Source organism: Lissotriton vulgaris, chromosome 11 (genome assembly GCF_964263255.1).
Source record: "Lissotriton vulgaris chromosome 11, aLisVul1.2, whole genome shotgun sequence".
Taxonomy (NCBI): domain Eukaryota; kingdom Metazoa; phylum Chordata; class Amphibia; order Caudata; family Salamandridae; genus Lissotriton; species Lissotriton vulgaris.
In genome coordinates this window covers 111976114-112003525 of record NC_141699.1, presented here as the reverse complement: position 1 = coordinate 112003525, position 27412 = coordinate 111976114, and the positions used below count along the sequence as shown (strand labels likewise).

The following is a 27412-nucleotide window of genomic DNA, read 5'->3' as shown; positions in this document are numbered from 1 at the left end:
CTTGTATGTGTTGAATGCGTTTGAGAGTGAGATGTGTGTTTGGAGTAGGAGAATATTAAGAGTTGTTACTATTGTGTATCAGAATTGTTTTAGAAGTTGGAGGTAGGAGAGGTTGGATCAGGGCCGGACTGGGTACTCCAGGTAGCCCTGGCAATTTTGTTGGGCCAGACCCGGAGGGGGCGCATGTGTGAAGCACTGCTGCTTTTGTTACTGGGGGCCGATATTGCAGCACTGTCACAAAACCGGCCCCCAGTAACAAAAGTGGCCCACACCCTTCCAGCCTCCCGGGGAAACTCAAGATTCCTGGTGCGGCCAGTCTGGCCCTGTGTTAGATTATTTAGGAAAGGGAGTTGTGAGTTGAGGTGTGGTAGTATAGGTAAGAGATGTGGGGGAAGTTGAGATAGAATGCTGTTTTGAATGTTGGACTGATGTGAGATGGGTGTAGGAAGAGGTAGCAGACCGATGGGAGTAGAGTTGGAGGATGGACGGGTAGTTATGATGTATTAGTGGTGGAAAGTAGGTGTAGGTTCGGTAAAATGTGAGTGGGAAAGATATAGATATTACAGTAGTTATTTGAGGTAGCAGTGGGAAAGGATGTGTGTTTAAAGGAGTAGGTAGAAAGATGTTTAAAACTGTGTGGAGGAGAAATCAGAGTGAAATGGGATGGGTTGGTGTGGTTGTGTAGTGGTTGTGAGTGGTACAGGGAGCAGGGTTTTACTGCAGGAGTAGATTATTATCATGCCTTGTAGGTAGAGACGGTATATACGGTACATTTATATCTGCTCACCTCTTATGGATGGAAATTTAGGCATTTTTCAAGCCCTTTGCTCTTTCTGGGCTACATCGGACAACGTGTACCTTGACACACTGAAGACTGTTTAAATAGCCCTAGAGATGAGGTGAACCCTAAACGTAAGAACCAATAGGAGCCCAAGACCTAACCAGATGTCTCCAACTAGTCCATTGTGAGCTGCAAGTAGCTCCCAGACACCTAGCAGCCTTGAGTTAATTTCTAAGTAAGCATATGGTCACATTTTTCTTTTAAAATTAAGGGAAGGTTGTGTTTATTTTACATTATTAGCAGGCTGAAGATAGCAGGGCCTGATGATGAGCATTGCTCAATCAGATTTATGCCACAGACTGGGTCACATTGGTGAAGAACTGAAGCACTGAGGTGTTCAACTTTTAAATAACAGCTATTATCAACTCAATATTGGAGCGCAAGAACAAAATGACGTTTCTGAATACTTAGCAGTGGGAGGAAACTAAAATTGAAGTGTTACCTTATTAAGGTAGCTTTTCATTTAAATTTTCTCTCATTAAAAAGTGTTTCATTTCCAAACAGCGGGCCTCTTGCTTTTAATGGCCAGTAGACACTATGCCATATGTATAACTGAAAAATACAATCATTTTTAAATTGGGAGACATTTTAAGGGCAGAAAATGTTCTATATTTTGAAAATGTTTGCAGAACATCTTTATGCATGTTAAATTTTTCCCATTTAAAAAAAATGGTTCTGTTTGTGCTATACATGTAATGGTACCACATTTGGTGAAAGGCATGTCCTGTTCCACAAATACATACAACATAGACTCTGTCACTCATCACATATATTCCTTTCATGTGCACTCCTGTTAATTTATCCCATAACTCACACACTGACTGACACACATGGCAGCCCTGTCATAGGGTCCCTAATGAAGTGAAGTTGGGTGTGGGGGTGTCCAGTAACAATGCGCATTTTACATGGTCTTCAGTAGCTCACAATGACTTTCTCTGTTCAGAAGTAGCTCTCACTACAGAAAAGGTTGGAGACTCCTGTCCCAGACGCTGGAAATAGTCAGAGCCACTGGAATAATACAGCAGGGTAGACAGAATTATATATGAAGAAAAGGCAAATTATGTGCTGTAATGATAGTACAACTTCATTATGTTGTCATTTGTACACTGGTTCCCACTGTCTGGGCAAAGGTTTCACCTCATTAGTACCTGTTTAAAACCCAACTCCAGCAAGAAGGAAGAGAGAGATGATCACTTAGTTACTAAGTGCTCACAGAAGCTGGTGGGCACCAGTTTTGACAAACATTCAATATAGTAACCAAGAATAAGGAAGGGAGAAAAGATATTAGGTGCACTGTGTTCCTCGGAGCCTCGGTTAGGCATTGCTAGAGTGAGATAGCAGCTTTGGTGATTGTTCGACTACAAGCGCCCCTCCCCTCCCGTGTTAAGTAATCGGGCTTTAGTTGGACACCAAAAGTATTGTTTTGAAGAAATATACCAATTAGGTATTGTATTCATGCATGTTTAAATACACATTACACCTTGATATTAATCAGGTAGACCATTTAGGTTAACAAAAGAGGGGTGACTGGGATCAATCGCTTTGGTCCTGAAGAAAAGCCTAGGAGAAGGCTTGAAACATGTAGACCAAGGAGAAAACCACTCATTATAGTGTACATTCCCCCCCTTTTCAACCATACCAACCACAGGAATTATTGAAGTATAGTTTCAACGTAGCCAAGTATTTTTTAACTCACATTTTTTCGGACTCTTCCACTTTCACAAATAACACATGGCATTACTTCACAAAAGTGCTCCCACGTCTTTGTTGATCCTAGCACGCCCCATCCAGCAGCTGGGCGGGAAGAACCCGATGATGAAGCTTTACCACCAAGGGACCTTTTGTTGGGTGAGGGTTATTTTAAGAAATCTCATTGTTTTCTTTAGCATACTAAAAGCAATCACTGGAAGTACAGCTATTTTCGTGAGTGAAGGGTGGACTTTCTATGTTTTAAACATTCAGTATAAGCATCTGCTCCTCCAGTCACAAAGATTCCATCAAGGTCCTCTTTGAATCAGAATTTTATCGAGTAGATTTGCACTACACTCATAGAATGTCGTGTGTGTGGTTGCAAACCCGCTGTAATTTGCTCCCCTCCTCCGGACCACTCTCATTCCTCCCCTGAAATGTTCTTCATCGTGCATGTAGAGCCCAGTCTGAAACTTGTCTTTGTATCATAGGTGACTCACAAAGAGACTGGAAAGGTGATGGTGATGAAGGAGCTGATTCGCTGTGATGAAGAGACGCAGAAAACATTTCTAACTGAGGTGGGTGTATGAGCTTATGATGGAGCAGTTACTTGGCCTGGTGGTGCCACAGCATTTTCGAAATGCTGTGCCTTCTCTTGTGGCATTCTTTCATACATCATAGTTTTTTTTCCATCCCTCAGGTAAAAGTGATGCGTTGTCTTGATCACCCCAACGTGCTCAAATTCATTGGTGTTCTGTACAAAGACAAGAGGTTGAACCTTCTGACTGAATTCATAGAGTGTGGCACGTTGAAGGACTTTCTGCGGAGCTCGGTGAGTTTACGTGTTACTCTGCTCATGGCAGAGCATTAGGAAAAGGACAAGAACTTATGAGTAGAGGTGGGCTGAGCCTGAGTACAACCACAGTTGAAATCAGAAACTAGAAGATGGTCTATGAGAACCAACTGGAGAGTAGACACTGGCTAGGTAATGGTATTCGTAAAAACAACAAGGTGATGGATGGAATGCTTGAAATAATCTCAGCCACTGACAGTCGCTCGGGTTGCATCCCAATACATTGTTTTTCACCAACCATGAGGCCTCAGGACCCAGCCATATGCAAATCAGTCTTCACCCTGCTCGTCATGGAAACAGTTCAGCCCGAACTGCCAGGCCAGGTCCCATCGCAAATACAAGCAATCATCTGTTCTTTTTGCATTAGTTAATGGTAGGCAGCAGAAGAAGAGATCTGTTCTGATGGCAGCCATGCTTGATAGAAGTCTATAGAAGAATAAAAATAGCTAGAGTACGCACAGTGGATGAAAAATCCTAGTTGATGGTCAAAACTGAAATGACTGCAAAGTAGTAGAATGTAGCAACCAAATAAACTCTCAGAGAAAAGGAAAGAGGTTATTTGAGGCTCCTGGAAGGTAGTAGTGGTTAAAAGCATACAGTAGCGGATTGGAGCAAGACTTTTGTAGAGCAGGGATGGAAACACATTTTAATAAGACTGAGAAGTGAAGTATTACTTGGGGGAAGTAAAAACAGATGTGATCTACATTAAGTAGCATGTATGTGGTTAACTGTTGGTTGTTTATCATTATGGATAGAATAGAGTGCATAGGCGGATATGGTGGATTGACACCGTCACTCCACTCTGTACAGCTGACACTAATCACATGTTTTTTATGATCAAATGTCTTAAAGCAACATTTCTAAGAGATTCACTAACTTTGGGTAGGAATATATGCTCCCCCGGTGTTATTGGAATTAATATTTAATAGCATTGAGATATACTAGGGTATCAAAAGATTCAAAAAATCTCAGCAATTTTTTCAGTCAATAAAAGCACTACTCCAGTGTGTACTTTAGCTGGTATATATGTTAATTTCTATTAATCCTCACAGAAATCCTAAAACCCCTAGGTAGGTAGGATAAACAATACACTGTAAAAAAGAAAATGTGCTGTTAAATTTAGGGAGATTGAAAGCTTTTGGAGAGCACAATCTCAGCCAATGGCCTGTTTCCCTTCTACTTGCCTCTACCTTTTTGCAGGGGCATATGGGAGGGAGGGACAATACAGCGCCTGAGATTAGGATACTTCATTGTTGTTTAATTGATGCAGTTATGAGTGGGGTATCTGACTACTCTAGTACGTGGTATTAGTGTCTGTGTGTGCTGTATCTATTTGCAAGTGTCTACCTTAAGTACTACATCTAGATAAACCTATTACAGTCTTGTTCATGTTTATTATTTCTGACTCCCATCTTTATACTATTGCAGTCTCTCCAGACTACATGTGCAAGAAACTTAAAGATGTCAGTTATGGTAGTACTGTATCATGCTCATCTACCTACTATTTAACTTTGTCATGCAGGATCTACAGAAATGCACACTATTCCTTCTAGTATCTTCACATGTCCATTAATGGCGAGTATCTCTGTGGTATAAGTTATTGTTTGGAATGACGCGCGTGAATGCACGCGCGTCATCCACAAACAATATGCGTGTGTTGTGATTTAAATGTGTGTATGTCGCGTGGTTGTTGTTCGCGTGCGTTCTGTGTGCATGTGCATTTGTGTCTCGTGTGCGTGTTGTCTTTTGAATGTGTGCGCCTCATATAAAGAGTATGACTGGCGGTTGTGATTCATCTTAACTGGTGCATCGCTGGAGTTAATTTGCAAATAAACCTGCTCTTACTTCTTTCATGAATTTCGTCCGTTTCCTTCTTTTGAGGAGTCCTTTTCTAAACATACAATACTGGCGACGATCGGCTCAAGAAGTCGCAGATCTCCGGTACGGTTCAGAGACTTTGTTCTTACTTAAAAAAAAAAGGAGGGAGGTGTGTGGTATAAGTTATTGTTTGGAATGACGCGCGTGAACGCACGCGCGTCATCCACAAACAATATGCGTGTGTTGTGATTTAAATGTGTGTATGTCGCGTGGTTGTTGTTCGCGTGGGTTCTGTGTGCATGTGCATTTGTGTCTCGTGTGCGTGTTGTCTTTTGAATGTGTGCGCCTCATATAAAGAGTATGACTGGCGGTTGTGATTCATCTTAACTGGTGCATCGCTGGAGTTAATTTGCAAATAAACCTGCTCTTACTTCTTTCATGAATTTCGTCCGTTTCCTTCTTCTGAGGAGTCCTTTTCTAAACATACAATAATCTCCACCTATGTGAAGAGATTCTGAAACACTTGAAAGCGAGCTCTCCTATTTTTAATCCTGCATATCTAAATACACATTTCATAAACAAAAATAGCAAAATAATTCGTCAAAACCAGTTCTGAGAATTAAGCGTTTCTGTTCTATTTATTTATTTATTTATTTATTTAGTGTATTTATAAAGCGCAGTCCTGTCACCCAAAGGGCATCCTGGCTCTTGAACTTGACCGGTGGCACTGTTCACTTACAGAACAATTTTAGGAAACAAGTGCGTTTTTAACGCTTTCCTGAACGGAAGGTAGTCTCTGTGGCTTCTCAAGGAGAGTGGCAGGGAGTTCCAAAGTTTGGCCGCTGCAACACTGAATGAGCGGCCACCCATCTCTTCTATCTAAAACAAAATTGAGCATTGCTTTAGAGAGGACGCATCTACATTGTTTCCTTATGCCATCCAGGCTGACTCTCTAAAGTATAGTTCTCGCATTTGAGAAGACCATTATTCAGCTGTGTACAGTAAAATCCACAAACGCTGAGTGTTTACAATTTTTAACCAACTTTGAATCCTTCAGTCAGCATTTGACTTGAACCCAAACTATTAGATCTTTTTCTTTTGGACAACTTTATTGAGTAACATTCACATACCTTGTACATTTTGGCATACCTTGTACATTTTGGCAGTGTCACAGAATATCCTGTGTGCCAGAAAATATTCACGAGGACACTAAAAGATGAATTAAATTTAGTTCAGAGGGAGGGAACTTTGAAGAAAATATTCAGTGTCTGCTGCAGAATTAAAACGTTCGTAAAGCATAGGGGAGCTTCTGATTCCAGCTTAGCCTCTATCAAGCAACTGTTTAATCAATCCCTCCTGTCCCTAGCGAGGGCTTAAGCAAGCAGAGGCATAAACCTAATTCCCTTCTTTTCCTATAGATGTCTCAAGGTATCGTCTCGGGAAAACCCTTAGGCATCAGGAGATCCAAACTTACTAAGTGTCCACTGTCAATCGTCATGAAGGCCATCATCATTGAGGAATACACCTTTCAGGACGTAGAGTTGAGTTTCAGCTTATCTTCGTAGACCAGTTGAGAAAAACGACCTCAATTTGAATCCAGGAAGCCTGTGGTAGACCAGGGGTCTCTAACCTTTTCTGCAAGAAGAACTAGTTCAGCTCGATGAAAATCATTTTGAGCTACTCGCATTATTAGTGTTGTAAAAGTGACAACATCCGACAAGATTACTTTAGTGCCCATCATATGCAAGATTAGCAGTAGTGATGACCTAGCAGCTTCTGGCTGGGTTGCCAACAGTAATATTTAAAAATATAAATGCTTTGCCAAGGTGGAATGCCACTCCGTGGATAATACATAACATCAAAAGCTACAATGCTTCTAGCACAAATTAAATAATAGGAGTAAAAGTCTACCCAGTGTCGCATGATTTATTACTTCACTATCAAGTTAAATAAATATTTTGGAAATGCAACCAATTTTCTTCAAACATCGAATTAGGTGGTTTGAAATGCACACATTTATCTGGAGTACCAGCTTTTCCATTTTGATATATATAGGCTAATTCAAATACCGAATAGAAAGAATGAGGTTAAGGCATCACAGGCCCAGTGCAAATACCTCCAAGACCGTATCCCATGGTCTGAGATCAAATAAACTTATATCACCCTATTTGAAGATGCATGAATTTCTAAATGGCATCAGCACTCCTTAAATGGGTTTTCTTTGTGACAAAATAACTTCCACACAGATCCAAACTGAAGTCAAATTAGTCTTTATTAGAGCTTCACACAACAGGCAACACTTGTTGATCTTCTTCAGAACTTTCTAATCTTGTGTAAAAAGAAAAAAAAGAAAAAATTCCCTTGTGGAACAAATCCAAATAATACTCAGCGAGTTTGTCAGCCAGAATTTGTGTAGTTTGGAAATTTAATATACCGTGGGGACATCCCATCTGTTTATAAAGTCATCTACTAATTAATTGGTACCAGCAATGGAATCTCTCTAGAGACCATATACATGTTACATTTTATCCTATCCCGAAACATATATATAAATCTACATCTTCAAGTCTTGCTAGTGGAGAGCCATTTTATACTAAGTTCTGAGTAGGGGAGCAACAGAACTAAACAAATAGTTTGGTGTGCATCAAGCCAGGTAATTTCTAATATTTGAGAACTTGCAGCATAAGACCCTATCAAAACCTAAGATCTCTGTTTATATCATCCTGCCCACAAAGTTCAAGCAGTATCATCTGGACATACTCATTTGATAATTTTTAATTTCTCAGCAGAGGCTGCAATTGAATGAATGTTTAAGCCTTTAGAAAGAATGAAGATCAAGTATTGACCTAAAACCAGCAAAGAAATGGGTACTCTATTTCACAGGGTGTACTTAAGGTGGCAAGGCCTGTTCTTTAAAGTCTGTGCACAGTTAATGTTTTTGCAGCGTGAAACTTTTCTGTATTCACTTGTTGTACATTATTACGCTGTCTAGTGGTTGGGTCCATAATTACTGTAGTATCTCTTCTCTCGTGTTTTTTTTCCTTTTCCGTAAGCATTGTCGACCATCCTTGAGTGACGTCAGACATTTGCTCTGGAAATCCCTCGACAAACTTGCTGTCTTCAGATTATCTTTTTATGCAGTTTAATATGGAAGTTTAAGCGAGAGCTCTGGAGCAGAGGAAAAAAAGGGCGCAGAAGTCAATTTTCATTGGAAAATTGTCTAGGGAAGGGGATTAACTCTGACTGGTAAACTGGGGGAAGACTCTGAGAAAACCACTGAAAACTGAAAACCACAGAGAAACAATGAGGTGAGGATTGACGCATAGACCGTGTGGAGGATAACCCCTTTTTTGGTTTTGCCCAAAGTACCACCACAAATTCACCCAAAAACAAGGGTACATGGTTTGTTACCTCTGCCTCCCAAAGAACCACAGTTCGGAGGACTGCGCGGCGTGTTGAGTATTCTTGCTGAAGACCAACTGGGCAAGGAAGGAGCAAGGGTGGGAAAACTAAGTGATGGCATCACAACAGAGAAAACAGGATTCCCTAAAGAAACACAGGTGGTCAATTGAGAAGGGCATTCTGGAGAATACTGAGTAGGGTCCGAGGAGAAGAACCAGACCTTGAGGTAGTCCTCAATGGCCAGACTAGCAAAGGGCCCAAGAACACCCAGAGAGAGGAGCCCAGACTGAGGGTAAACCCTTTGGGTTGCGACACCATTGAGCTGAAAATTTCGGACTCTCAAAAACTGACTGTAACGTCATAAACATAGATGCCGGAGGGCAAAGTGAAGCCCAGAGAGCCACATGGGTCCAAGATGAAGGACACTGCTTAAGGCAGATCGCCTTAACTGGCTTTGAACTTGAGAGAGGTTTAAAAGCATGGGAGGGAGACAGCTAGACGCCAGCCACAAAGATCTGGTCCATATTGGTGCAAGTTATCTGAAAGAGACTATTAGTGATAGATTCATTACCTTAGAATTACCCCATGCGTCACACTGGATCCAGAGAATTATTTTCTTCAGCAGTACCCCTGCAAGTCAGTAGGTGGCATCGGTAAACTCTGCATTCCTCGTTGGTGTCATGATCGCCGGAATTACGTTGCATTATCTACGTATACGCCGAACCTACGCGCTGACGTCAGTTCTTTCTTTTTTCCGTGCCAGCCAGCGCAGGTCCGGAGAAAGCGCTACCCTTAGTCACTTTTTGCCAAAGTTTTTTAGACTTTTGTCGACCTCTTTTTGAGTCATTCGACTTCTGGTGCATGTAGGGATGTCCCATCGACTTACTGGCTTCAAGCCTTGTGACTCCTGTCACAAATTGATGTCGGTCCCGGACACAAACCTTGTGTGCCCCTGGTGTCTGGAGCGCGACCACAAGTCGTGCTCCGACTGTCAGTGCATGAACCCGAAGTCTTTGCAGGAGTGGTCCCGAAAGCTTCTGGAGGCCCGGCAGTCAGCTCTGCAACCCCTCGCTGTCCAGGTCGAGAGGGAGGTCGCAGGACCGGTCACGGAGTGACAACCATCATTCATCTTCGAAGTCTTTGTCCTCTGGTAAATCGAAGCACAAGAAGAAGGCGAAAAAGCACCGTCACTCTTAGCCTTCTCCCCGTCTGTCGGCCGACACTGAAGGGCTTCCTCCTTCGGCTCCGCCCACGGAGTCTGCTGGGACGGCTCAGAGCTTCCCTCCCTTCCCGGTAGTCAGAGCATCCCCTGCCCAGCATTGTGCATTTTATGAAGCCCTCCACTCCATATTTGGGCAGCCCGACTCCGCAGCTTTGGGCCCCACGGACTCAGCTGGGGGTTCTAGGCCTTCGATGCCGCCGGCTCCGGCGCCGCAGGGCCCCCAGGGATCCAGGCCTGGATCCGGATCTGCGCTGGTTGACCTCACAATACCTCCTCCGCCTTTGATGCCGGTAATGTCCCCAGCCTCCCCCTTGACTTGAACACAGAGCCGGACCGGCATTGATCGGTACTTTTGTACCACTGTTCTGTCCTGGCATTCCTTTTCGCCCTGAGTGTCAGCCAGAGGAGGGTGACAAGGACTGGGAGGGGTCTGTGGACACTCTGGCAGACCAGCTAGAACAGCCGGACTGGAGAAAGGAGTTGGGTGATGCCAGTGGTCTGGACACTTCCCCAGACCTGGGTATGCTTTCTCCCCCTACCATGGCCATGGAGGCGGGAGCCTCCTACACTGTGGTGGTGTGTAGGGCGGCTGAGGCCTTGGTCCTTGAGCTTCCTACGGTGGCAGTCGGGACTAACCTCCTGACTGAGGTGCTTCAGCCGGCAGCAGCCTCTTCGGAGCCCCTGCTGTCATTCAATGAGGCCCTCACCGGCATCCTTCTGGGCAGTTCGTCCAAGCCCAGCACAGGGGCTCCTGTGGATAGGATGATTGCCCGACACCACCAGCCGGCCCCGGGTGACCCCATTTTCCTCTCCCAAACTCCCTATCCCCAAAAGCTTGGTAGTCCAAGCCCCAACATCCAAAGGCAAGTTCCTTACTGCTCCCCCAAGTAGGTAATCCAAGAAGCTGGACCATCTTGGGAAGAAGATGTTTTCTTCCGCTAGCTTAGGACTGCGGTCGGTGAACACCTTATGTTTCTTGGGACGCTACACCTACTCTGTGTGGGACATGGTTGCACAAGTGCTGCAACAGTGCGCGGAGGAGGCCCGCACTGTACTCTCCTGTGCATTTGCAGAGGGTAGAGACGCAGCGAAGATTGCCATTTAATGTGGGCTGGATACTGCCTACTCGCTAGTTAGAACGATTTCTGCGTCAGTAGCCTTGAGACGCTATGCCTGGCTGAGGTCCACTGGCTTCACCGGGGATGTCCAATTGACCCTTTTGGACATGCCCTTTGATGTCCGTAGCCTGTTTGGCCACAAGGCGGACAATGCGCTTGTGCACTTCAAGGACTCTCAAGCTACTGCCAGATCCTTGGGCCTCGCTGCCACCTGTCGGCCTGTTCAGTGACTACAGAAGGGGTGCGCCACTATATTCCACCCAGGGCCACAGGCCGGCGTAAGCTACTCAGCCTCTGCGCGGCCAGGGACGTGGGACCCTGCAGCATGGGTCTGGGGGCCAATGGGCAGGCCAGTCTCCACCAGTGCCCCCTCTGCATCAGCCTCCAAGCGTTCCTAGTCAGTCCTTTCAGGGCCACCAGTTGCCAGTGGGTGACAGGATTCGCCATCACCTCCCCCACTGGCACAACATCCCGTCGGACAGGTGGGTTTTGCAGATAGTCCGAAGGGACTACTCCCTCCCCTTCAAGACTACCCTTCCCTTCATGCCACCAACACTCATCGCATGTCAGAGGATCACTTGGCCTTTCTCCATCAGGAAGTGGCAGCTCTCTTGGCCAGGGGAGCCATTGAGCGAGTCCCTGTGCCAGAAGTAGGTTGTGGTTGTTATTCCCACTACTTTCTGGTGCCCCTCTTGGATCGCAGGGATGTCTACTGCTTCCTCCGGAAGGAGGAGTTCAAAATGTTGACATTGGCTCAGGTTTTGTCTGCCCTCGACCCTGGAGACTGGATGGTGTCGTTGGACTTGCAGGACACTTACTTTCACATCCCCGTCCTGCCAGCCCACAGCGTTACCTATGGTTTATGGTAGGCCACAAGCATTTTCAGTTTACTGTGTTCCCCTTTGGCCTTGCAATATGATGAGGACCCCCTCTGGAAACCCTACAAGGTCAGGGAGAAGAGGGGAAATAAGACCACAACAAAAAAGTCTCCCTCTCGACCTATATATATTTTTTTCACTTAGTCTGGTACAAGCACAGACCATGAGCTCAAAGAAATCCTTAACCAAAAAACTCAAATAATTAGCAAAAAAATATATTTTATTTCATGTCTTATATCAAAAATGTTATCATCATCATACTCTTTATAAATCTTTTGTATCTGTATTTAAATAATTCAACATACCGAAATGTTCTAATCATATCTCAGTGGACACACAGTAAATAAAGAATATCCCCAGGTAGAGAAACACAAACCAGATTCACAACCCACCATTCATACCACACTCTCACTGTCCCAGACCAACCTTCACACATATATCTGGGGAGCTTAACTACAGAGTAACATTGTAGTGTAGATGACCAAGTACAACAACTGCATATAGCAGGATCTAACAAGGCAAATGGTCGACGCGTTTCTGTGGCTGCAGAGTGATGGAATGCCACCTTCCTCAGGACCTGCCAGATATAGAGCCTTAAAATGAGCCACGCAACCCGGGGAGCAAAGACACAACTAGTGATGAAATTCCACTTCTATTAGGATAAACTTGGTTGTTTCACATGTCCTCACAAACTGAGAATAAGTGATCTGCCACTTCTCACACAGATTGCCGCAAACTACAGCTCTACTCTCCTGCAAACGACTGATGATAGTATAAGGTTGCTTCTCGTAAAAATAGCCACTATCCCACGCTTTGCTCTCCTGTCCGAAGTCTAGATTGCGCCGGAAGTTCACTTCTCAAATATAAATACGTGATGTATCAGAAGTTTCAAACACTCGCAAGGCGACGTCACTTGTAAGACTTCAGAAGTCTAAAGTTCACAAATATAAATACCTGATGTATCAGAAGTTTCAAATATTCGCAAGGCGACGTCACTTGTAAGATGCCAGATTACTGATCACAGCATCTTCTCAATCACCAGGTACATATCGGGTCCTTTGACAATAAATGTCCACTTTATCTTTGAGCTCCATGTATATATCACACCGTCCACGTTAACTCCTGCTCCCACAACTCTGGGCAGTAAATTTCATCCTATAGCGTGGATCGTAGCCCGCACAAGAATAGTCCGCCCGTCCTCCGATCAGCCCGGTCATCCTTACCAGCTCCCCTCTGGGTTCACGAAAGGGATGGCAGTGGTCGCAGCTCATCTGCGCAGATCAGGGGTTTCCAGTCTTCCCCTATCTCAACGACTAGATGTTGAAGGGGCGCTCGGCCCAGGCTGTCGTCTCCCACCTCTAGACTACGGCAGACCTCTTGTACTCGCTGGGGTTCACTATTAATGTGCTGAAGTTACAATTGAATGCCTCTCAGAAGCTCCTTTTCATCAGAGCAGTTCTGGATACAGTGCAGTTTCGGGCCTTTTCTGCCGAACAGCGAGTCCGGAACATTTGGGCTATGACCTTGAGGCTGCTGGGCTTCATGGCCTCCTGCATCCTGCAGATCAATCATGCCAGATGGTATATGCGGGCTCTGCAGTGGGACTTGAAGCTCCAGTGGGCGCAGCATCAGGGGAACCTGTCTGACTACGTTCAGATCTCGGAGGGCTCTGCATGACAATTACAGTGGTGGCTCACAAACCAGCATTGGGTCAGCGGCAGATCCCTCTCCCTTCCCCAACCGGAGCAGTGGTGACGGATGCGTCCCTCCTGGGATGGGGAGACCATATGGGAGAGGCGGAAATCAGAGGCCTCTGGTCTCCGGCAGAGTCCAGGCTCCATATCAACCTTCTGTAGCTCCGGGCGATCCTACTTGCACTGAAGGCATTCCTTCCCTGCCTCAAAGGGAGAGTGGTGCAGGTGTTCACACACAACACCACCGCCATGTGGTACTGCAACAAGCAAGGCGGGGTGGCTATGTCAGGTGGCTCTGCATCTCTGGACATGCCTAGAACGTCAAGGTATATCCTTGGTGGTTCAACACTTGGCGGGTTCTTTGAACGTCAGGGCGGACAAACTCAGCCACAGGTGCATGATGGTTCACGAATGGCGTCTTCACTCGGAGGTGGTGCTTTTAAACATTGGGGAAAGCCTTGGTTCTATTTGCCACCGAAGAGAGCGTCCAATGTCAGCAGTTCTGCGCATTGGAATTTCCAAGGCGGCACTCGCTCGGTGATGCTTTTCTAAGCGAGTGGAGTTGCGGTCTATTGTACGCCTTTTCGCCTATTCCACTTCTACCCAGAGTGCTGCAGAAGATCAAGCGCTACCGGGCCCAAGTCATATTTGTGGCTCCGGACTGGGCTCGTAGATTTTGGTATCCCGAGCTACTCCGTATGAGCGTGGATCCCCTGATCCGAATGCCTCTTGGGAGGATTTTCTGTCGCAGCAGCAGGGGACGGTCCTCCACCTGAACCTGTCCAGCCTCCACCTCCTTGCGTAGAGATTGAGCGGCAACAATTGATTCCATTTGACGTGCCTCCTGAAGGCTTTGATATCATTCTCGCAGCCTGGGGTCCATCCACCAAATCGGTATACGCCTGCAAGTGGAACAAATTTGTGGCATGGTGCACAGTCAGGGCGGTGGATCACCTTTCTGCCCCTCTTTCAGGAGTCCTTTTGTTCCTTCTTTCTTTAGCCCGGCAGGGCTCTGCTCTGGGCACTATTTAGGGCTACCTTTCTGCAATTTCAGCCTTTTCCTGGGCTACCTGATTAGCCCTCTCTTTTTAAGTCCCCTGTTGTACATAGTTTCTCAAAGGCATTACTCACCTTTTCCCTCCTATTCCAGTTGTAATGCCGCAATGGGACTTGTATCTGGTTCTTACTTATTTGATGTGCGCTCCCTTTGAGCCGCTGCACAACTGTCCTCTTCGATTACTGACTTTAAAGACTGCTTTCCTGGTTGCCATCACCTCCACTAGGTGCGTGAGTGAGCTGCAGGCTCTTTCCTGTAAAACTCTTCTTCTGTCTGTTTATCCAGACAAAGTTGTGCTCTACACTCGTCCTTCCTTTTTGCCAAAGGTTGTTACTGCCTTCCATAGTGGGCAAACTATCACCTTGCCCACTTTCTTTCCGCCTCCGCACCCTTCCAGAGAGGAAGAGAGGCTCCACCGTCTAGACCCAAAACGTGCGCTCTCATCTTACCTCAATTGCACACAACAGTTCCGGGTGGATGACCAGCTCTTTGTTGGCTACGTAGGCGCCAAGAAAGGAGGGCTGTGCCCAAGCGAACTATCTCCCCCTTTGTCGTCTTGTGTATAAAAGCCTGTTATTCTCTGGCTAAAAAGGAACCTCCGGTGGGGTTGCGCGCCAATGCTACCAGGGCTTCAGCAGCTATTACTGCATTGTAACGTGGTGTCCCCCTGCAGGACATCTGTCAGGCAGCACGTGGGCCTTGCTGCACACTTTTACTAAGCATTATTGGCTTGACAGCCAAGTCCGGAGAGACCGCTTCTTTGGCCGCTCTGTTCTCCGTGACTTTCTGGTGTGATCTTGGTTCGCAGACTCACCACGGGGTTGGTATTGCTGAGGTATCTATTTTAAGGTTAGGAATCTATCACTAACTTGTCTCTTTCAGATGCACAAGTTACTTTCGGTAACGATATATCTGTAATAGACATTAGTTAGTGATAGATTCCTTACCGCACCACCCATCCTCCCCGTTCTGCAAACTGATTTCTAGGGTTAAGGTTATCCCTTTCAGGGCCCAAGTTTCAATGCACCAGGGGTCAGTATCTTTCATGGCTCTGCGTTCCTGGCACAGAAAGTTGTGTGCAGAACTGATATCAGCACACGAGGGCGGTGTCTAAGTAGCTGCCGCAACGTCATCCCGGCTATCCCGACGCCTAGGACCGATGCGGAGCCGTACGACGCGTAAGGGTACTGCTGACGCAAACTTTCCGGATACAGTCTGACGCCTGGGGGTAATTCTAAGGTAAGGAATCTATCACTAACACATGTCTCTTACAGATATATCGTTACCGAAGGTAAGTCACTTGTGCATCAGTGGAATATCTTAGATATGGTCCAGAGATCTGAGGGAACTGCGAAAAGACTTGCAATGGTGGCTAATGAACTATGATTGAGTCAACGGCAGACCTCTTTCACTTCCCCACCCAGATATCACATTAATGATGGATGCCTTACTTCTGGGTTCGGGCATCCACTGGGAGAGATTGATGTCAAAGGACAATGGCCTTAGTCGGAGTTTCAGCTCCACATCAACTTGTTGGAGTTGAGAGCGATTTGCTTGGCTCTAAAAGCCTTCCTCCCCTTCATCAAAGGAAATCTGGTTCCGATATTCACAGACTACACCACTGCTATGTGGCACTGCAACAAACAGGGCAGGGTGGAGTTGTGTGACACTCTGCCAGGAAACTGCGCCTCAGGACATGGCTGGGACAGCAGGGCATTTTGCTGGTAAAGCAACTCTTGGCGGCATCTCTGAATGCCACGGTGGAGGACCTCAGTCAACAATACCTCTCAGATCACGAATGGCATCTACATCCAGAGGTGGCGCAAGGTTTCTTCCAGTACTGGGGAGAACTTGTGTTGGATCTATTCATCGCATCCGAGAATGTACAATGTCAGCACTTCTGCGTGTTGGATTTTCCAATGCGGCTCTTGCTCTGAGACTCATTCCATCCCAAGTGAGACTCAGTACTCTTGTATGCCTTTCCACCTATAGTACCTCTGCCATGAGTTCTGAAGAAGATGATCTCCTGTCTGAGCAACAGGGCAGGGTTCTACACTCAGATCTGCGCAGGTGTCCCCTTCATGCTTGGAGATATCCTTCCCGAAGTCTGAGATAATTTGGAATGCAGGCGTCCCTCCAAAATGACTGTATATGCCTGCTGTTGGGACAGGTTTAAGGTTTGGTTTACCTGAAAAATGTTAATTCTGTTTATGCATCCTTTTCCGAATATTTGATATTTGTTTTGTTGTTAGCCCAGCAAGACCCTATCTGGGCACAGTTAAGGGATATCTGTTGGCCATATCCTCTTTTTTTGCGGTTGCTGGATCAACCCTCCCCGTTTAAGTCACCTGTTGTGACGCGCTTTCTGGATGGTCTTCAACAACTGTTCCCCTCCAACCTTTCATTATGTCCCGATGGGGCCTTAATTAGGATTTAACGTTCTTAATGTGTTCACTCTTTGCACCCATGCATAATTGCCTTTTCATACTACACTCTTATCAAGACAGTCTACTTGGTGGCCATCACAGTGGACTGGAGAGTCAGCGAGCTGCAGGCGCTCTCTGCTAACCCTCTTTACACCAACTTCTTCCCAGCCAAACTGGTTCTTCACACCCATGCATATTTTGAAGACACCTTTCCATATCAGCTAAAGCATCACACAGTCTACCTTCTTTTACTCCACTTCACCCTTCCAAGAAGGAGGAGAGATTCCACTGCTCTTACCCAAAAAGGGTGTTCTTTTTCTAAATTGATTGCACCAAATAACACAAGGTGGACAATAAGCTCTTTGTTTGGTTTACTGGCACGAAAAAGGTAAAGAAGTGCAGAAACTGACCACCTGCAGATGAATTATACTCTACATTAAGATCGAATATGAACAGGCCAAAAAGTAACTCTCAGAGATTGTGGGTTCATTCCACCAGAGCCAAAACTGCGTCCACTGCAGGAGCTCGCAGAGCCCCTTTCCTGGACATCTGCCAGGCTGCGATGTGGACATCCTTGCACACTTTCACCAAACACTGTTGCCTTGACAGTCTGGTCCATCGTGATGGACATTTTTCCCTTTCGGTCTCAAAAGTCTTTTTGGTCTGAATTAGTTTGCAGATCCACCTCCAGGGAGGTATTGGTTTGGTATCCATTCTAAGATAAAGAATCTGCAGCTAGAAGACTTTCAGATGAGCAAGTTACTTACCGTTGATAATGCCTTGTCTAGTAGGTACTCTACCCAGCCACAGATCCCTTACCTGACCGTGCCAGTCTCCTTGTTTCTGCAAACTGATCTTCCTACCCAAAAAGGTACCTGTAGGCCCTTAGTTTCAGCTCACTGATAAATCAGCCTTCTGATGTGGCTCTGTGCTTCTGGCACGGAAAGAGTCCCATGAAGAAATCTGTCAGCGCTCTTGGGTGGCACCTACATACGCACCACACATCATTTTCGATGCGGCCGAGTCTCTAACATATAAGGCGTTACTCAAAGTAAGTAACTTGTTCTTTTAGGTTCTAGGAAGCATAAATGTGACAGAGGACATGGACACAATCAACATAGCTAGTTTTACTTTTCCTCTTCCCAAGACACTGCCACACCACTCATTTCCCCTTGAGGAGTAACCAGTAATCATTGGGGGCAGAATACGTGTTTTTATCTGCCAAGCTGACACGCAGGTTGTCTTTTGTGGTTACTTCTTTCTTTTGAATCCTAACCACAGTTCAGTCATTCCTGGCCGAGCGAGATACGGTGTCTACGAGGAGAGAGGCAACGGATGTTAATTCCATTACTCTTCGGTGCCAAAAATGGTTTGTGGACTCATTCCAATTTTGGTGAGAAGATGCAGAACCTGTCAACCTTATTTCATTCATAACTGGAAGAGAAAGTGTTAGGGAGGTGTAAGATTACAATCATATTGTGAGCAGGACCCATTAACCCACTGAACCTATTTGGTATAGCTAGAAATGTGAATGCAGCACTCCAAAACTGGAAAGTATCATATCTGGCATACATTAATTTTGCTCCAGAGTATAAATCAAACATTCTAAAAGCAACAAAGACTTTGCAATATTTTATTCTTCTTCTGTTTCACACTTCAGGCCAGCCAACATATGTTTGGTCTTTCACTTGGCACAGAGTTGCAGTCTTTTTAAGGATGAAATGGGGAGTCAATAGCAAAAAATAACATTTATTAAGTAAAACTTGTACACAATTATTTCTCTGTGAGCACATATTCTAGTACCCCCACAAATGTGAAGAGGTTTAAAAAAAAATCTAATTCTATTAGGAGAAAAACATGCAGCATTCATGACAGTGTTTGGGTAATGGTAAAATGCAGACACATAAATTAAGATACACATAGGGGTATTGTATGCATAAGCCAAAGTATGGGAGTATGTGGTGCAAACTACTTTGAGAAATATAAAATACAAAAGTACAGATATTCATTGATTTCTTGAGAATCTTTTCTGCGACCAAGCAGACAACAGAAGAAGTTCAAAGTGGAAGGACATGTTGGGTAAGATAATAAAGAAATCAAAACAAAAAGATATATATATTGCATTTAGGGGTGAGCAGCCAGACATACCATGCATACATACATAAAGAAGGAAGACAGAATAAGTAATATTTCATACCTGTTAATATGAATTGTAAGGGTTTCTTGATTTTACAGTGGGTAAAATTGATAGGTCCCAAACCCTGGCCACTATGGTATTGAAAGCCTATCAGAAAAGCTGACAGAAGGAAATAGGAAGTAAAAGGTCTCTTTTAGACAGAGTCCATAGTGGATACAAGTTTAAAATATCAAGAGTAAGGCCAGCGTTCCTTACCTGAAAAATTCAAGAACTCAACGAAGTGTCAAGTATGCTGGTTCCAGGGGGCGCTAGGTGGTGCGCGACCAAAATGGACGATCACCAGTAAGGCTCCTGCCGAGCCAGGTGGATTAATATTCATATTCCCCATCCTGAAATGATTATAAGGGCAAGAGTGTGCATAAGTAGGCGGCGGATATTGCTGATACCTGCGGTGCAAGTCCACAACGGGAGGAGCAGACAGTCGGGCAGCGGTGACCGAAGATACCCGAACTGAGCACTGAGTCAGGCGTCCGGTGCATAGTACCGGGGACAGCAGCCAGGAAAGTCCGGGGTTCGGCGGCACTTCTCAAGCCCGGCCATTGTGAGGGTGGAGGTGCGGGAAGCGCCGAGGCTGAACCGCAGCGGCTGCGGCATTCGCAACAACGTCCTGCCACATGCGCCTGAGGTGAGAGGAGAACAGGAGTGAAGGGCCACCACTCTGGTGCTGAAAACAACGTCCGGCGGCTGACACGAAGAGCAGGGCAGGCTCAATAAAGATATGCTGGCAGGAATAGCCCGAGCCCCGACTCACGACCAATGCTGAAGCGAGAGTGATCCGTAAATCGACGCTGTTAATTAGCAGGCGGGCGTCATTGCAACATATTGGGATATCGCACAACGCTGGGTGCCTTGTTGGTGTTGCACACAGCACAGCACTGCGTTCAACGGGACCGGGAGGACCGGCCGCCATTTTAGTAGGCAGACACGGCTGGGGATGCATAAGGGGCCCGCCAGGGACACCGCCCGCTGCCGCTTCAATCTATGCTGTCAGATCTATCTGTTAAACCACCAAAACTGAGAGGGACAATTATTGCTGCTGGGGAGGAATTGAACGTGCTCTGTCGGCTAGTGGCAGTGGAGGAGAGAACACGTGGCTGGCACTGGAGGGGACCATTTTGAGACATACAGTGAGAAGGGGAGAGCTGCCTATGCTTGAGCGGACGGCTGAATGGAGTTAGACACTGAGCGAGCCCCGATGGTGCTGGGGAGATAATGATGATGCTGACGGTGAACTGGTTAGTCTGGACACTGGGAGCAATTTGCAGCAGCATATTGTGGAATCTCGTAGGATATTACATCCCATAATAAAAGTGCCTAGTAACTTACAGCTACTGCCACGGGCGGAGGGGCCGGACGGCACCGCAGCGGTGCAGCAAGGCTTGACACCTGCCACAGCGGGATATCAGAGAGACGCTACCACCAATCACGAGGATTGGACTCCTGGGGTTGAGATTTGAATGTATAATTACGGGGACTGTCTCTGGAGCACAAAGGCCTGTCCGTTTAGGGAATCGAAGAGACCACAGCAGGCACGAGAGACGATAATTACATGGCAAAGAGCGGAGGGGGGAGAGGGACTATAAATCACACCTAAAAGTACCTTACGCGCACCTGCCAGGAACCATGGGACGGACAGACACTAAGCAGATGAAAATCCCATTTGAATCACGCAAAACGCAAAAATCTAGCTCAGTGGAGCAGACAGAATCAGATACAGCGGAACACCAGGAAGAAGGTTGGAAAACGTTATTACTTGGTATGAAACAAAGCCTATCGTCCATAGATGCGAAAATGGACACAGTGATGGCTCGGTTGGTCTCTGTGGTCAACAAACCAGAGCAGCATGATCAACGCATCAAAGAGACAGAATCAAGGATTGCGGAACTTGAGGATGGGGCCATAACAAATAAAGAGCGAGTTTTACACATGGACAAGATTCTGAGGCTAATAGCGGATCAGAATTGAGGACTTGGAAGCTCAGTCCAGAAGGAATAACGTCCGCATACTTGGCCTGGCTGAATCGACCAATACATGCCGTATGGAGGACTTCATAGAAAAACTTGTTGTCGAACTGTTCGGGAGAGACTCCTTCTCAGCACACCTGACAGTGAGAAGAGCACACCGATTCCTAGCCGCCCGCCCTCCCCAGGAGCGCCTCAACGACCATTGATAGTGCTCGTTTTGAACTACCGGGACAGGGACACGATTCTGCGCCTGGCCCGGGAGAAGAAACAGGTCCCCTTTGAAAATACCACCTTGGCGTTCTTCCTGGACTTCACGCAGACAGTGCAAGAGGCAAGACGCAAATCTGCAGCGGTAAAGAAAAAACTGAAAGCTCAGGAGATCCTATATGCCTTGATGTACCCGGCGAAACTAAAGAATAACACACCGTGAGAAGCAACATTTCTTCCAGAATCCACAGCAGGAAGAGGACTACCTCAAGCAGTACCGCCGAGCATCATTCAAGGAAGCGGAGACACGTCAATGCTCCAGATCCCAATCGCCGCTGTCGAACCCAGACTGAAGTCGGTAGCTCTTGTATCGAGAAACTTAGCGAATGGTTCCCGACTGTTGATGTATTAGCTGTTACATTGCATTGTATTCTGTTACACCCGGACACTCTCCTCCATCCCGCAGTAGCTGTCCACTCGCCAAAAGTGGAGTGGCGTGTGGTTGCAATAGAGGAGTGGAGTGGGCAAGTCGTGAGCCCCTAGTGACTTTCCCACGAGGGCGATCCCCCTATTTACCTGCACTGAGCATTAGCAACTGTTTGAACTAAGTTTCCAACTGTTTGGGAGGGTATATATGCCCAACAAGTTGGAGATGTCTGAGTGGGTGGGGCGAGGATGTACTGGGTCGGTTGGGTTGTACTTCACTCAGCACGCAAATAGAAGCAACATGTGGTTAAGTTTAATCCATACGAGATGGGGAAATAACAGACCCCTCACATGACATAGATACACTCAACATATTATCCTGGAATGTCTGTGGCTTTAACAATCCTAGGAAGAAAAGGCAGGTATTGGGGTACCTAGATAGGCATCACATTAAGATAGTTCTCTTGCAAGAAATGCACTTAAACTCAGAAACCATACCCGAGTTTGCGGCGAAATGGACGTCACAACGCTGCTCTGCATCGTATTCCGGATATTCTAGGGGGGTAGTCATCCTCATCAAATGCGGAGTGATCTTTGTGATGGGTGGTTCGGAAACGGACACCAATGGGAGGTTTTGCCTGATTTGGGGGCGACTAGATGCTCATGATGTAACGATTGCCTCCTATTATGGCCCTAACACTGATGATACACAGGCATTATTACTGTTGTGGAGTAAGATCCAAACAATAGGCACCACTTATGTTATCTGGGGTGGGGACTTTAATACAGTGATGTGCCCACAGATGGATAGATCCAGCGTCTCCCTTACACTACACAAATGCGCAAAAATCACTAAAGGAACTGATTGACACTAATTACTTGTTCGACACTTGGAGATATAAACATCCAATGCAGAAGGAAGGCACGCATTACTCAGCGGTACACTCGACATGGTTTAGGTTGGACTACTTGATTGTATCCATGGGACTGGCACACTGGCTAGAAAAAGTGACTCATCTAGCCCGTACGTATTCCGATCACTCCTCTGTAATGATGGCCACGCAAACCCTGGTAGCTCAGGCCCCCTATGTTAACTGGCACCTTAACCCCCTACACCTCCATGACTTAGTTTTCAAAACCGAAATTAAACAGGAAATACAAGACTTCTTTGCGCGTAATTTAACATCAGTGTCTAGTCTCACAACTGGATGGGAGGCATTAAAAGTCACAGCCAGGGGGTGGTGTATTTCTAGGGGGGGACATAGTTAGGGATATACGTAAAGAGCTACACAGATTAGAAGGGGACTTTAAAGCTCTTGAGAGGGATCTTACCTTAGGCAAAGATGAAAGTGTTACCAGGGCCAAACTGCTGGATGTAATGACAGAATATGAAGACGCCTCGAACAGAGAATGCAAATCTCGAGGAAAACACCACAGGGCAAAAGTGTATGATCAGGGGGATCGTCCGGGGAAAGTCCTGGTGAATGCAGTGCACCCTCTCAAGGTTACTAATTATATAACAGAAATCCAGGACTCACAGGGCACGATACACAGAAACCTTTCAGAGCAATTGACAACTTTTGTGGAATATTTTAGTTAATTGTACACCTCCCAAAGGGGGCCCACGCTTGACCTGACGCAGTACTTTAAGGACACAGCTCTAGCCTGGCTAGGGGATACTCAACGTACATTTTTGAGCTTAGAATTAGAAGTGGATGAAATCACTGACGCAATTATGCACATGAAATCTGGCCGAGCGCCGGGATTGAATGGATTACCAATAGAAATTTACAAAAGGTATGTGACACAATTGGCCCCCGTCCTGAAAGAGGTCTTCTATGCGGCGGGGGAGGAGGGCTGCCTCCCGAAAACTATGCGTGAGGCCCAGATAGATTCTTTGTTAAAACCGGGCAAATCCCCACTTCACTGTGACTCTTACCGTCCCCTCTCATTACTGAATTGCGACACGAAGATTCTTGCTAAAGTTTTGGATACTCGTCTCAGTCTCCTGATGGAACGACAGGTGCTGCCGGATCAGGCGGGGTTTATCCCAAATCGTGCTACATCACACAATCTCAGAACACTCTTAGCGGTGATGCAAATTTAATTGCGGGTTTATATAGCGCTAGAATTGACTCCCGGAGGAGTATCTCCGCGCTTCAACTGCTGGGGAACCCGTCCTGGCTCACCCTGAGAGATGGTCCCTAATGGGTATCTCTAAGGTGCGACCAAGCATCCCCGGCGGTCTGGGGGGGCCGTTGTGAAGATGAGGCAAGCTAATGCCCAGAGTTGCCGAGTGTGGTCCCTGACTGGAGTAGGCACCGAGGCGAGAATTATCGAGCCCGCTGACCCTGGTCCACGACCCTGCCGCGTCTGGAATCGTACCCTGGTCCCGGGCCGTCCTCTGCCTATGGGTCTGCCGCCTCTAACCAGTGAGCTACACCACTGCAAGACATATACCCCAACAGTTCGGCGGTAGCAGTATTTCTTGACACCACTAAGGCATTTGATTCAGTAGAGTGGGACTACTTGATGGGAACTCTGGGGTATATGGGGATGCCCTTGATTTTTTTTTTTAACTGGATACAACTGCTGTTTAAGCAGCCAGTAGTCACAGTACTGCTGAATGGAGCCAAGTCCACCATCTTTGATATTTCGAGGGGCACAAGGCAAGGCTGCCAGCTATCCCCAATTTTATTTGCTTTGGCGATTGAACCCCTAGCTGCAAAAATTAAGCAGCATCACAGAGAGGGCACTGGTTTACCCATCTCGGCAGCTGATATCATATTATGCAGATGATATGACTTTGTATATAAAAAAGCCCCCAAAAAACCTAAACCTGGTGCTCTGGGAAATAACTAAATTTGGAGCCATTTCAGGTATACATATCAATTGGGCTAAGTCTGCTATATGTCATCTAACGGAGAAGACCATACCGCACCTACTGGACTACCCCTTAGTATGGCAGACTGACTAATTAAAATATCTAGGTATAACCATAACTAGACATACTGTTGCGCTAATGCGTACAAACTATCGGGCCGCAATTGATAAGGTGACTGACAATATATCCAAATGGGTGTGCCTACTGCTCTGTGGCAAGGAGGATATTCCTTATTAAGATGGTAATCTTGCCAAAATTCTTTTATCTATTTAATAACATACCGTATCACCCGGGGAGATTTTTTTTTTAACACAGTTAATATGCAACTCCCGCGCCTAATATGGGGAGGGAAACGGGCACAGCCTACTCTTGCAACACTGATGCTGCTGTATCATCAAGGAGGGTACCAAGTCCCTAATTTTGAACACTACTTCCACTGTGCCCAGGCACACTTTGCTGTCCATTGGTTTTATCCACCTCTGTTTATGCCGCACCTGGCAGTAGAGGACGGATACATGGCTCCGACAAAGCCAGCGGGTTACTTGTTTACTGCAGTAAAGGAGCGAGAGCGCGAACTATCCCCGGTAGACAGCACTGTTACTGCATGGCGTAGAATTGCTAAAAGATTGGAGACCACCATGATGTACTCCCCTAGGATGACGTTATTGCACCACCCCCTGCTGCAGATCACATACGAGGGGATTTGTAGTAGGTTGCTTGATTGTTTACATTATAGCACTTGGGGGGGACCTATATGTGGGGGGACAGTTTCGCACCAAAGAACAATTTTTTTGGTATACACACACCTTCCACTACGGACCTGTTCATGTATATAAGGCTTAGGCAAAGCATAAAAGCTGAGACTCCGGCATTTCCTGCAGAACCGATTACGCTACCACCTCTACACGCATTGTTACAGACCGACGCCCCTAAGCTCATCACGTCCCTGTTGTACAAACACTTACAGGCCGCACCACCTTCCCAAGTCCCGCATGCTCAGAAGGAGTGGGATACGGATCTTTTGACCCCACTTACGGATGAGCAATTGGAGTTCAGTTGCACACAGACTGAGGCAGTCACAGCTAATAGACGACTACGACTCATCCATTTGAAAATGTTACATAGATTATACCATACCCCAGTTAAACTACATAAGTTCAAGTTGAGGGAGGATGACAGATGTGAAATGTGCGGGAGGGAAGGTGCAGATTTCCTTCATTTGGCTTGGCAATGCCCACAGGTGGGGGAATACTGGGCACATGTTGGTGAAGGCATGTCAAATATGATTGGAGTGAGGATACAGCTGACCCCACATCCAAGATATAAGTACGGTGCACAAAAATATCTTGCAATGGGCTTATTTCTTGCAGAGCACCGCATAGCCTGTCGTTGGGGGAGAGGCCGCGCGCCAAAGTTTAAGGATTGGCTACATGATTTAACCACTTGGCAAGAACATTTGAGTTGTTATGCTGAACTGCTACCCCTGAAATCGCGGCCAAGAGATATTTGGGGGGCTCTGAATGCATATGTACTAACACAGGGGTCTGACATGGAAGGGGTCTGGGAAACAGAAGGAACCGATGCAGGAACGGAGGTAGAGTTAGAGTAACATCCTCAGGTACCTCTGGAAGTAGTCGCCGCCCTGGATACCTGACGTCTGGACGGGATGAATAGGAGTAGGATATGGACTGGGGGCGCCTAGAGCTCGCTATCAACATGTGAATGTGATGGTAACCCTATATACCCTTGTTCACTTCCAATAGCTGTTTCACACAGTTGGGCTTTCAGAGCAAACTTTAGCTGCATTTTTTGCTCTGAAAGCCAACTGTGTGAAACAGCTATTGGAAGTGGACATGGAGAAATGTCGGTAACTTAATTGTAACAAGCAGAGACAATCTCGCTACGATATCTGAGCATGCATGGTCGCTGCCCAGTTTTCCGAATCATATAAAAGTCACAATATCTCGTGATCCATTGACTGTTCCAAATACCGTAATCCGATCATGTTTTATTACAATGTTTTTTTAATTTTAATTCTTAAAATGATTTAACCACGTTACACGAATTTTGTAGTGCTACTTTTGCAATGGTTTTAATTAACTATGCTAATAAACTTAAACTTAAACTATATACCCAACAGCTCTAAATGCGGACTTTCTAAACAAAGGACGTTAGAGATTCTGATTCCTGGAAACGTGCTGCTATGCCCTACAAAACACTGTTATACTTCCAACTATAGTATGGGGAAGGTATTTGGTTTAGGGGTTGGTGGAGGGATGGAGGTTGTTTGTATTTCTCGAACCTTATTGGGCTAACATTCAGCTATGTGATAATCTGCGAGATTTATCCGATTGTTGTTGTATTCTCCAACGCTGTAATGTGCAAGAAAGCAATAAAGGTTTTTGAAACTCAAAAAAAGTATGCTGGTAAGATAATTATGGATCAGAAAGGAAGCAAATATAGCAGAACGCAAAGGAGTCATCCATAGGTTACACAATCTTACTATGGGAGATAGCTTTAGTCATTGAGATTTGGGTCTGTTAGCAGGAAATGGTCAGTCAGTTGTGATCTGTGAACATGCATGTGAAAGGAAGCACTTTATAGCAAATTTGTGAGACCATCTCCGAAGATGATTATCCATTGTCATTGCACCTTGTAGCCTATTGACTAGGATGGAAGGTGACATTTTTAAATGGTCATAGTTAAAGAGTAATAGTGCGAGTATGTTGAATAGAC

General features: G+C 45.9%; 1 protein-coding gene across 2 annotated transcripts in view; it reads left to right on the top strand.

The window, feature by feature from the left end:
• The window catches only part of LIMK2 (LIM domain kinase 2), a 345031-nt gene that overhangs the window by 234167 nt on the left and 83452 nt on the right, over positions 1–27412 (top strand). For both annotated transcript variants that reach the window (XM_086942843.1, XM_086942844.1), the window contains 2 exons: positions 3022–3108; positions 3231–3362. In XM_086942843.1, coding sequence (XP_086798969.1) covers positions 3022–3108; positions 3231–3362 — 219 coding nt within the window. The remainder of the gene's footprint in view (positions 1–3021; positions 3109–3230; positions 3363–27412) is intronic.